Genomic DNA, 12,390 nt, shown 5'->3' on the forward strand with positions numbered 1-12,390 from the left:
TGTCCTAAACGCACAATATTTTAGGTGGAGTCTGCGTCCACAATAAAAGGCGATGGAGCACACGGGAGAGAATGAGAACCACACAAAGCTCTGAAGGCTGTTCATCCTTAGGGACACTGTGGTAAACTCAGAGGTGATATGGAAGGGGTAAAAACGTCAAAGGGAAGATAGGTGGGGAAAATCGCCGCGTAAATGTTTGGGATTTTTTTTTATCCGAATATTCTCCTAAAACAGCTAATACAAATGCTTAGCCATTATATATATGCCGGCAATCATCACACATTTCCCACAACTCTCTTGGTTTAATACTCTCCCTCTCTGGCTCTCTCTCCCCTCCCGTGGCTCAATTTTATTTGGCTAGCCCAGATTCCCGGAGACGATGAAGAAATCCGGACTTCTCGCTGCCGCAGTAGCTGCGGCCTCTGCCTCTGCCGTCTCTGCTTCTGCTTCTAATTTCAACACACAACGTTCTTGTGCGGTGGGTCCTCTATTCGATTTGGGGTGTTTTTTTTTCTTTTTATTCTTAATACCCTGTTTGGATTTGAAATCCTCTGTTCACTTTCTCCTGGATCGAACAGGTTCTCTTCAACAATTGAATTTAGATTTCTCAATCTTTTCTCTCTGGAGTTGGAAAATTTCAATTATGCTCCATTAATTCTTCAATTATTTATTTTCTCTGTTCTGATTTCTTTTTTTCAGGGGAACAACAAAGATCAAGAAAATTCGTCTGCTTTGAAGGATAAGCTTGCGCCAAGGTTGGATGGATTGAGATTTATTGAAACTTTGGTCACTGCTCACAGATAATATATGCTTTGAAACGTTGCTTGGGTGAATGAAGAGGAATCACTAATTTCTTCCATCTTTTCTCTTTATTTTTACAGAATTGGTGGAACTTTTGACTTTTTTTCTTTTACTTTATGGAATTTCTTTATTTAGCTCGATAAGTGAGAAGTGAAAGAGAGAGAGAATGGTACTTCTGTGATATTTATTTTCTTCAAACAGTTTTTCTTCTATAATTCTTGTTCCCCTGTTGATGGGGTTTTTCCCCCTAGTTTTTACTATGCAGATATCATATATTTTTTTTTTATTAAAGTGATCCTTATTTGACTAATGTAATACAGGGGGAAAGTTTGATGATGTAATGCATTGAGTTAAATTTTCCTCCATTTTTGCCCACGATCATTCATGTGGCACGCGGAATACCATTGACTATGAACCCGTAAAACTCTCTTAACATCAAACACTTCTGGATGACTTGGGTTTAAAATGAGGGTAATAAAATTGAAAGACATTTTTCATACTTTATGAGGTCGGTGAGCGGGGGTCGTAGCATAATCAGAAATTCAGAATTGACATGTTGGGTTTCCAAGCTTGGCTCTGATGTTCTGTTGAGCTTGAAATGGTAGATCAGCCTTATCAGTCATTTCAGGGAACCAAACTTTTCTATAACTATTTTGCACATCTAAGGAGAATTAGAGGCCAAACACACATGTATTTGGCCACTACAATCTTTTGCCTCCTTAAAACTTGTTTTTCCTCTAATGGTGTTGGTGACTGTAAAGAAGTCATCAGTTAGAACTCTCCTGAAAATTGAATGTGGGGCACATAATTATATTGATGATATGTGAAAGACAGGTCCTACTCGGGGATGGAGACTGTAATCTGCATATGTATGGTTTTTTTTGGCTCTTTTTGGTGTTTATTGAGAGCCATACTTTTGTATACTATTTATTTATTCTGCTTATTGTATATTGGATACTAGCACCTAAAGTTCAAGGCAGGTTTCGATCTCTAAATGATTTCTCTATGTAGCCTGTTTGTCTGCTAGAAAAAAAGAAAGAAAAGTAAACGGCAGAACTTAACATTTTACAACATGGACCAGTTGAGACCTGGACCAAAACTTAATACGGTAAGATAACGCAGGGTGACATTCCAGCTAACACATCGGAATCAACCAAAATAAGGCAATTCTCCCCTGCATAGTCACCGTAAAACCTGGTACAGCTTGTTTATCATCCTAATTGCATAAAATAATCTCACAAATACAAACCATTTCTTTAGCGTGTCTGGGAGAAATTTGTTGTAAAGCACAATAATGCATTCGGAGATCCGTCTAGAAGTGCACCTATCCTTCATTTACTGTTCTCATCCTTGAACTCCACGACCTTCTGCACTTCGCTATCACAAGCGCCCTCATCCCCTTCAATCGGATTAAGGGGTTTGGAGTTGACAATTTCATCATTAATATCATGTTTCAATTGATCATAAAGCTGGGACGATATATAACCATCTTTCTCCAGTGACCTCAAAATCTCTTCGGCCCCTTCCTCTTCTCCCTGCCTCTTCATATACTTCAGACATACAGTCAGAGTATGTTTGTTGGGCTTCCATCCAGGCCGACCAGCCAAAACTGCATTCTTCAGTGTTTCCACAGCCTTTGCTGTCTGCCCATTTATCCAATATCCAGTTGCCAAGCAGTCCCATGTGGTAGCGTCGAGCTTTTTCCCACTCTCCATAAGCCGCTTAAAATAAGCTTCAGCCCTTTCCAGAAGACCCTTCTTGCAGTAAGCACGAATTGCCAAATTTGGAATTCGAGCGTCAAATAGTGTTGTCCCAGATTCCCATTCCTCCAAAAGCTTCTCAGCAAAATCAATGTCATCCAACTTCATTAATGAGCTTAACATAGATAGGTAGCCTGAATTTATAACTTTTCCAATATTCTTGTACAAATTCCATAGACGATACACTTCATCTTTAACCCCTAAAGCAGCATATAATGTGATAATAGATTCATAAGCTAACCTCATAGAGTTTCCGCGAATTTGTTGCTCTGCTCTCTTCAACATTGTCAGAGCCCTTTCATTCTGGCCAGATTTCAAGAAACCATTTGCTGCAACAACATAGGTATTCCATTCCTTGGAGATGAGGGGATCAAATTCCATCTTCATTAACAGTTTCTCCATTCCCTCTGCATCAGCACTAGCTGCATAAGCATTCAGTCTGATGCTGTAAGTGAATTTATCCCACTTGATGCCCATTTCTGTCATCTCTTGCATTAAGATGTCTAGCTTCTCATGTTTTCCCAGCCGAAAATAGAGATTTAACATCACATTGTACGTCAATGATGATTTTCCTAACTCAAACTCTCTCATCCTTTGCATTGTGGCCTCTGCTTTTTCCAAAGATCTGTTGCGTGCATAGCAGCTTAAAAGCGCACCATAAACCTGGAAGGTTCTCATAGTTTCGGGAATACTATCAAAATACTTCTCCGCCAGCTCCACGCCATGAACTGTTGATATTAAATCCAGCCGAATAGCAATATCTCCAGTTGACAAAACATGGTTCCTTTGATCACTCATCCATTCGGAAATCTGAAAGCAAACATTTGGAATACAAAATTAGAACTCAAGTATTAATGAGTCATCACATACTGCAAGTAATTGCAACGTTGTCATCACAACCCAAATAATAACTTGCTCAAACAAATTGGTAATCAGGTGTGAGGAGGAGCTTAGCATACATCTTAATTTCGATAGCATAAAATGATTGACCAGCTGATTCACCTCAGGTTGTAAAGAGAGAGAGAGTTTATAACTGGGTTAAGTATACTTTCTATGACACATCAACGATTTGACTGCCCAAATAGTGAGAATCTACCCCAAATGGTGAGAGTCACTAGATTGAAACAAATTAGAACTTTCCATTACTAAGTTAAAACGTTTGAACATTCGGTCACTGTTATCCGCATGAACTTCATTGCATTTGCATCCATAACCATTAGTTTCAAAGCATTTGCTTTTCTCCAAGATACGCAGCTCAAATTCCATTTCTCCAATTTCCCTCAAAAATGAACTCAATCAAGGGAAAATATATATCAGAAATCAATAATTCCTCAACCACAAGCAGGTAAATGTGTACGTTTTGGAGACAAAATGTAAAGAAAATAGACCTCGAGGGCGTGCCTGAACCGACGGTACTTTCGAAGTTGCTGGATAAACTTCCGAAGCTCAGATTGCTTGACTTCTTTTCCTTCCTCGAGCCATTGGTCTAATACGGGAGCCATCGAACCAACCCAATTTTCAGCGCCGGAAATCCGACGGTACAGATTGTCTTCAATTGGCGCAGAAGATTGCTCTATGACTTTGGTGCTACAGAAACGAGCCCTAAAAACCCTAAAGATGGCGTAGTTACGCCAAGCATTTGATCCCAACAGCTTCATGAGGAGATGGAAAGAAGGCAGCGACAAGTCTCTCAGGGAGACACAGGGATTTGAACTTTGAAGGGGTTCAGGGAGGGCTTAAGTAACGAGAGAGATAAAGCCCATACCGACTGAGCCCAATCCGGCCCATTAATATCATTTATCATTTTATTGCGTTGGGTTCAAGTTCAACTGAAAATAAAAATAAAAATTTGATTATATCCAACATGAGATGAAGAGCATTCATTTGATGAGGTAACAAATCAATCATCAATCATCAATAATCATCATCAATTTATATATATAAAGCTAAGGATCTACAAGACTTCTCCTCAATTCATGGTGCCACGTGGACGCCTTTACAAAAAAGCCTATATAGACAAAATAAAATTTAAAAATATATTAGAAAACTTTAAGACCCACAACCACACACATAAATGTATTGCAAAACTTTAATACCCACAACCACACTCATACACTTTAAGACCCACAACCACACTCATACAATTAATAGTATTCAAATAATTTAAAAATCATATTGAATTGTATGAGAATTAATGTTTCATAGGAGTGGTTTGATGTTGTTTTGGTTTCTCAAAGGCCATGTATTGCTAATTATGAGAGTCTTTTGATGTGACTCAATGAAATTCATTTGTAGTATTTAGTTTGAAAACATTTTGTGTGTTTTTAGCATTAATTACCATCATTTTGTGGGGATTTTTGTGTGTTTTTATCATTTTGTGTGTTTTTGATGTATTTTGTGTGTTTCTGTAATATTTAGTTGATGTATTGTGCATGTTTAGAGTTTCGTTAGGTTTAGTAGTCTGTTTGGATTGCAGCATACACAACATGAGAGGCTTTTCTCATGCTATATTGTTCTAATGTGTAAGTAAATTCAACCCATTTGGTATTGGAACATGTAAGTGGTGACAAGGCTTCTCCTCAATTCATGGTGCCACGTGGACGCCTTTACAAAAAAGCCTATATAGACAAAATAAAATTTAAAAATATATTAGAAAACTTTAAGACCCACAACCACACACATAAATGTATTGCAAAACTTTAATACCCACAACCACACTCATACACTTTAAGACCCACAACCACACTCATACAATTAATAGTATTCAAATAATTTAAAAATCATATTGAATTGTATGAGAATTAATGTTTCATAGGAGTGGTTTGATGTTGTTTTGGTTTCTCAAAGGCCATGTATTGCTAATTATGAGAGTCTTTTGATGTGACTCAATGAAATTCATTTGTAGTATTTAGTTTGAAAACATTTTGTGTGTTTTTAGCATTAATTACCATCATTTTGTGGGGATTTTTGTGTGTTTTTATCATTTTGTGTGTTTTTGATGTATTTTGTGTGTTTCTGTAATATTTAGTTGATGTATTGTGCATGTTTAGAGTTTCGTTAGGTTTAGTAGTCTGTTTGGATTGCAGCATACACAACATGAGAGGCTTTTCTCATGCTATATTGTTCTAATGTGTAAGTAAATTCAACCCATTTGGTATTGGAACATGTAAGTGGTGACAAGAAAGCATGGTAGAATTCAATGAGTTGTTGAAGGTCAAAGTGATTATAGGCATAAATCTATCAGTCATACATAACATTTCAAAAATATAAATTCAAAAATCTTATTCTAAAAATATTAAGAATTTTATTCCAAAAATATAATTTTAAAAATACTACTTATGCTACATTGTATTTCTCGATATTAAATGTCACTTTGTAAAGATTGTTGTACTAACCATACAATATTGTCTCATAAACATGTCTTTGGTGACCTATAACACTTTGTAGATACTAGCGACGCAAATAAAAATTGATAAACTCTTAGCATACTTATTCCTTATGCATCAAATTTCTTACACCTTATTAGAAAATTTTTTTCTTAACAAATTAAAAAACAGGTATTGTACATATTTTATCTCCATCTCACAATCATCTTTATTTTCTACAATTTAAGCTCTATTGCTCTTCATGTTAACAAAGTATCGAAAAAATTTCACACATATTTATTTTCCAATCAAAATATGTGCCGCGCGAAGCGCGGGCATGCAACTAGTTTATATATATAAAATGGAAGCCTCAAGCATGCTTCCCCTTGAATTATGAAGAATAACAAAGAGAGGGGTAAAAAGCTTCCCCTTAATTATGGGAAAATCATCAATGCCAATAATAAATACCCACCAAAAATTAAATAAACATAATATTAAAGATGTTAATTATGAAAAAATCAATGCTAATAATTGTGGAAAAGTATTACAAAATATTGAAGTGCTTTAAAAGTTGTCACATCCGCTTCTGTATGGCTCAAACTTTTGCCACATATAATAAAATAAAATAAAAGTTGTGTTAAGAAACACTTTCAATCATCACGCCTTTTTCCGCCTCATGTGATCAATCATATGTTACAATTCAATAATGTCATGTTATATATAACAGGCTATTATCTTGCTACTGAATGAACTCGCATTATAATTAAAATCTTTGTGAAGTGGATTGCGCTTCAAACTTAACCACTTTTAAAAACCTTTTAGTTTTACCTCTTAGTCTCGTGAATAAATGGAGACACATATTTTCATTCTGTTGACGCTATTGAGTACTCAGGTTTAGAATGAGATTCATGATTTGTCCATTTACTACTATGTATAGAATGTTGCCTATATACATGTTATTGATGACATTTGCCACTTTGGAGAAAAAAGCAATGCAAACAAGAATTGCTAAACTCTGAACATATTTTTTCTTTATGCATCAAATTTTTTGCTCCCTCTTAGAAAATTATTTCTTAGCATATTAAGATAATGTATTGTAGTTATTTGTTCATCTCACAATTATCTCCATTTTCTACAATTCAAGCTTTGTTGTTCATCACGGTAACAAAGTATCGAAAAACTGTCAAACATCTTTATTTTCCAAATTAATTATGTATCGCGCGAAACGTGGGCATGCAACTAGTTTACAATAGTTAGCAATGCATTTCAAAGTTTCTCATCTGATTGACAATAGTGTAGTTTCTCATCTGACGATAATGTATTGGGCTTTGTTCAAAGTGAGAATCGAACACAGAACCTCCCAAATCCATATAGATTGATCATAAAGATTAACCAACTAAACTATTACCCAAGTGATTCTATGGAGGAATCCTGATAATTTAGATTGATGGAATAACAAAATGTTAGCATTCGTTCCATTTTCTAAGCAAAACCGAACTAGAACTTCAGCCTTGTGTTCCCATCATTCCAATAAATAAATAAGAAACCAACTGCTGAGAGAGACTTTTGTCAACAAATTCATGTTTAGAACACTCAGGTGTGTGGGAGATGTTCGCATTTGCATTCCCAACGTACAATAACATATATATACATATCTAGGTAGCTCTAATTGTCAATAGTTAATAAACCTCAACTAGAACGAAATTGGCTGTACAATCCCAAACAATCTGCCTGAGATGTTCCTGTCTTTCATCTACTGTTCTCATCCTCATCCTTGACCTCAATGAACTTTTCCATTTCGCCATCCTCCTCTTCCATCGGATCCAGAGGTCCGGAGCAGAGAATTTCATTTTTAATATCATGTAGCAATTGATCATATATCTGGGATGATATATGACCTCCTTTTTCCAGCGACCTCAAAATCTCTAAAGCCTCTTCCTCTTCTCCCTGTCCCTTCATATACTTCAAACATGCAGCCAGTGTATATTCGCAGGGCTTCCATCCTGGCCGACGAGCCATAAATGCTTTCTTCATTGTTTCCGCAGCCTTTGATGTCTGTCCATTTATCCAGTATCCAGTTGCCAAGGATCCCCATGTGCTTGCATGGGGCTCTTTCCCACTATCCATAAGCCGCTCAACATATGCGACAGCCTTTTCCAGAAGACCCTTCTTGCAATAAGCACGAATCATCAAATTTCGAATTCGAGCATCAAATATTGTGGCCCCAGATTCCCATTCCTCCAAAAGTCTCTCAGCACCATCAATGTCGTCCAACTTCACCAATGAGCTTAACATAGATAGGTAGCCTGAATTTGAAACTTTGCCAATATTCTTATACAAATTCCATATACGATACACTTCATCTTTAACCCCACAAGTAGCATATAAGGTTAGAATATTTTCATAAGCTAACCTTCTTGATTCACCATAGATTAGTTGCTCTGCTCTCTTCAGGATTGTCAAAGCCTTTTCATTGAGGTGAGATTTCAGGAACCCATTTGCAACAACAGAATAAGAACTCCAGTCCATGGAAATGAGGGGATCAGCTTCCATCTTTATTAAAAGTTTCTCCATTTGCTCAACATCAGAACTGGCTACATAAGCAGTCAACCTGATTTTGTAAGTGAACTTGTCCCACATTATGCCCAATTCTTTCATCTCTTGCATCAGGATGTCTAGTTTCTCATGATTTCCCAGCCGAGAATACAGATTTAACATTACATTGTAAGGAAATGATGAGTTTCTAAACTTCAACTCCTTCATCTTTTTCATGGTGGCCTCGGCTTTTTCCAAGGACATAGTGTACGCATAGCAGTTTAAAAGAGAACAATAAACCGGGAAGATTCTCATACTTTCAGGAATACTGTCAAAATACTTCTCTGCCTGCTCCAGGCTATGAACTCTAGATATTAACTCCAGCCGAACAGAAACATCTGCAATTGATAGCACACAGTTCCTTTGATCACTCATCCAATTGGAAATCTGAAAGAGAGCATTTGGAACACAAAATTAGAATACATGTATTAATGGGTACTCCCTTATTGCAAGTTACTGCAAATGTTGAAATCACAACTCAAATAAACAGGTAATCAGGTATTAATGGATTTAACAGCATGAATTTTATTCGCATACCAGAGTAAAAAATTGGATTCAAGTAGTAAAACCATGGGAGTAAAAGTGCACGTTTGTACAGCAATGAAGACAGACCTCGAGGGCATGCTTGAACCCACGTTTCTTTCGAAGCATCTTGATGAATGACTGAAGCTGAGATTGTGTCACTTCTTTTCCTTCTTCGAGCCATTGATCCAGTACGGCACCGATTGGAGCCCTCCGAATTCTGGCGCGGGATATCAGACTGTACAAAGTGTCTTGAAATGGAGCATAAGATTGTTCTATGACCTTTTTCATTTCGCCATCATCCCCTTCCATCAGATCCAGGGGTCCGGAGCAGAGAATTTCATTTTTATTATCATGTAGCAATTGAGCACATATCTGGGATGACATATGACCTCCTTTTTTCAGCGACCTCAACATCGCTAAAGCTTCTTCCTCTTTTCCCAGTCCCTTCATATACTTCAAACATGCAGCCAGTGTATATTGTTTGGGCTTCCATCCAGGCTGACGAGCCAAAAATGCGTTCTTCATTGTTTCCACAGCCTTTGCTGTCTGTCCATTTATCCAATATCCAGTTGCCAAGCACTCCCATGTGCTTGCATCGGGCTTTTTCCCACTCTCCATAAGCCGCTTAAAATAAGCTTCAGCCTTTTCCAGAAGACCCTTCTTGCAGTAAGCACGAATCGCCAAATTTGGAATTCGAGAGTCAAAAATAGTGGTCCCAGATTCCCATTCCTCCAAAAGCCTCTCAGCACAATCAATGTCATCCAACTTCATTAATGAGCTTAACATAGATAGGTAGCCTGAGTTTACAACTTTTCCAATATTCTTGTACAAATTCCATAGACGATACACTTCATCTTTAACCCCTAAAGCAGCGTATAATGTGATAATAGATTCATAAGCTAACCTGCTAGAGTTTCCATGAATTAGTTCCTCTGCTCTCTTCAGCATTGTCAGAGCTTTTTCATTATGGCCAGATTTCAAGAAACCATTTGCTGCAACAACATAGGTATTCCATTCCATGGATAAATGGGGATCAACTTCCATCATTATTAATAGTTTCTCCATTCCCTTTACATCAGCACTAGCTGCATAAGCATTCAATCTGATGTTGCAAGTGAAGTTATCCCAATTGATTCCCACTTCTGTCATCTCTTGCATTAAAGTGTCTAGCTTCTCATGTTTTCCCTGCCGGAAATAGAGATTTAACATCACATTGTACGTCAATGATGATTTGCCTAACTTAAACTCTCTCATCCTTTGCATGGTGGCCTCTGCTTTTTCCAAAGATCTGTTGCATGCATAGCAGCTTAAAAGCGCACCATAAACTTGGAAGGTTCTCATAGTTTCAGGAATACTATCAAAATACTTCTCCACCTGCTCCACGCCATGAACTGTTGATATTAAATCCAGCCGAATAGCAATATCTCCAGTCGATAAAACATGGTTCCTTTGATCACTCATCCATTCGGAAATCTGAAAGCAAACATTTGGAATACAAAATTAGAACTCAAGTATTATTGAGTAAACACATACTGCAAGTAATTGTAATGTTATCATCACAACTCAAATAATAATTTGCTCAAACAACTTGGTAATCTGGTGTGAGGAGGATCTTAGCACACATCTTAATTTTGATAGAATAAAATGAAGGTTGGAAAGAGAGACAGATAGTTTTAAACCAGTCATTTTATTCATAGAATGTCAGTTAACTTAGTTTCTTTTCCTTTTTTTTTTCATCCCAATTTATCAATTATCATCGCTTGCAATCACAATTTATATGGCGCAAGACCTTCATTGCATTTTCATCCATAACCATTAGTTTTAAAGAATTTGCTTTTCTCCAAGATACGCAACTCAAAATCCATTTCTCCAATTTCCCTAAAAAATTAACTCAATCAAGGGAAAATATATATCAGAAATCAATAATTCCTCAACCACAAGAAGGTAAATGTGTACGTTTTGGAGACAAAATGTAAAGAAAACAGACCTGGAGTGCGTGCCTGAACCGACGGTACTTTCGAAGTTGCTTGATAAACTTCCGAAGCTCAGATTGTTCGACTTCTTTTCCTTCTTCGAGCCATTGCTTTAGTACGGGAACGATTGAAGAAATTTCAGCGCCGGAAATCCGACGGTACAGATTGTCTTCAATTAGAGCAAAAGATTGTTCTATGACTTTGGTGCTCCAAAAACGAGCCCTAAGAACTCTAAAAATGGCGTAATTACGCCAAGCATTTGATCCCAACAGCTTCATGAGAAGACGGAAAGAACAATGCAAGTATGCAATAAGTCTCTCAGGGATACAGAGGTGTTGAAGGGGTTCAGGGAGGGCTTAAGAAAGAACAATGCGAGTATGCGACAAGTCTCTCAGAAATACAGAGGTGTTGGAACTTGGAAGGGATTCAGGGAGGGCTTTAAGGAACGGGAGAGATAAAGCCCATACCAACCGAGCGCAATCTGGCCCATTAGTAAAATTTTTTTCGTAAACTTTAGTCATACCCTAAGTTTACGAAACACACCCCAACTTAAGTTGATCATCCCTTATAAAAGTCAATTGACAGGGTGTTTTTAATAAATGTAGGGGTGTGACTAAAGTTTATCAATTTTTTTTCGGTAAACCCGAGCAACAAGTTTGTATTTTCAATATATATCAAGTCTGCATATACAAAAATTTATTCTCATGACACGATATCCAGTTCATGGCTACACGACATTAACGAGCATTTAGTTGAGATATAAAGGGTGGGATGAGGGTTTGAGAATCACCAACTCCCTTTATTGACTGTACAAAGTGTGTGTTGATGTTGTATGGCTTTAGTGCTATAAAAAGGAGTCCTTGAAACCCTAAAATGACATGGTTACGCCAAGCATTAGATCCCAACAGCTTCATGGAGAGAGAACAACGCATCAGAGTTGGAGAATACGGAGGTGGAAAGGGGTTCAGGAATAGACATAGAAGTTCATACTCACTGGGCCCAATATGGCCCATTAAAAATGTGCCATAAAACGGTTCATCCAAGTGTGCCGTGTATTAGACCCATGAATCTTTACTAGGGCTACCAGGTAGTAGTCAGGTACAGTAGTATATTAGGTGGTCCAGTTGGTGATTGTTCATCGAAGTGGGCGGCGTACGAGGCCCATCAATCTCATATGGGCTCCCAAGTGCGGTGTCATCATCCTGTTACCCAATACAAGCCGCCTACGACCTATCCTATCTATTTTTTTTAACTGAAGAACCACCCAGCCTGCAAGACTGATCAGAGTCCATGGTGTTAGAACCAGCTTGCACTACAGCTACGGATAAAATTGATCAGTCCATGGTGTCAGAATAACTCCACCATGGCGTT

At 37.5% G+C, this 12,390-nt stretch overlaps 2 protein-coding genes across 2 annotated transcripts; both read right to left on the reverse strand.

Moving 5' to 3' along the window:
• Positions 1 to 900: 900 nt before the first annotated feature.
• LOC119992119 (pentatricopeptide repeat-containing protein At2g20710, mitochondrial-like) lies at positions 901 to 4,266 on the reverse strand. Its single transcript, XM_038838754.1, has 2 exons — positions 3,950 to 4,266; positions 901 to 3,371 (listed from the first exon to the last, which is right to left on the reverse strand). The coding sequence occupies exons 1-2, from the start codon at positions 4,217 to 4,219 to the stop codon at positions 2,133 to 2,135; spliced, it is 1,509 nt and encodes a 502-aa protein (XP_038694682.1). The 5' UTR covers positions 4,220 to 4,266; the 3' UTR covers positions 901 to 2,132.
• Positions 4,267 to 7,477: 3,211 nt separating this feature from the next.
• Positions 7,478 to 11,583, reverse strand: LOC119990338 (pentatricopeptide repeat-containing protein At2g18940, chloroplastic-like). The gene is made up of 3 exons (XM_038836200.1): positions 11,034 to 11,583; positions 9,134 to 10,519; positions 7,478 to 8,908 (listed from the first exon to the last, which is right to left on the reverse strand). The coding sequence occupies exons 1-3, from the start codon at positions 11,295 to 11,297 to the stop codon at positions 7,676 to 7,678; spliced, it is 2,883 nt and encodes a 960-aa protein (XP_038692128.1). The 5' UTR covers positions 11,298 to 11,583; the 3' UTR covers positions 7,478 to 7,675.
• Between the last annotated feature and the right edge of the window lie 807 nt (positions 11,584 to 12,390).

This window comes from Tripterygium wilfordii, chromosome 22 (genome assembly GCF_013401445.1).
Source record: "Tripterygium wilfordii isolate XIE 37 chromosome 22, ASM1340144v1, whole genome shotgun sequence".
Lineage (NCBI taxonomy): Eukaryota > Viridiplantae > Streptophyta > Magnoliopsida > Celastrales > Celastraceae > Tripterygium > Tripterygium wilfordii.

Coding starts and splice junctions, on each gene's coding strand:
- LOC119992119 (XM_038838754.1), bottom strand. CDS start 4,219: ATGAAGCTGTTGGGATCAAATGCTTGGCGTAACTACGCCATCTTTAGG. Junction 3,372..3,949: donor GGTTCAGGCACGCCCTCGAG/GTCTATTTTCTT, acceptor GTTTGCTTTCAG/ATTTCCGAATGGATGAGTGA.
- LOC119990338 (XM_038836200.1), bottom strand. CDS start 11,297: ATGAAGCTGTTGGGATCAAATGCTTGGCGTAATTACGCCATTTTTAGA. Junction 10,520..11,033: donor GGTTCAGGCACGCACTCCAG/GTCTGTTTTCTT, acceptor GTTTGCTTTCAG/ATTTCCGAATGGATGAGTGA. Junction 8,909..9,133: donor GGTTCAAGCATGCCCTCGAG/GTCTGTCTTCAT, acceptor GCTCTCTTTCAG/ATTTCCAATTGGATGAGTGA.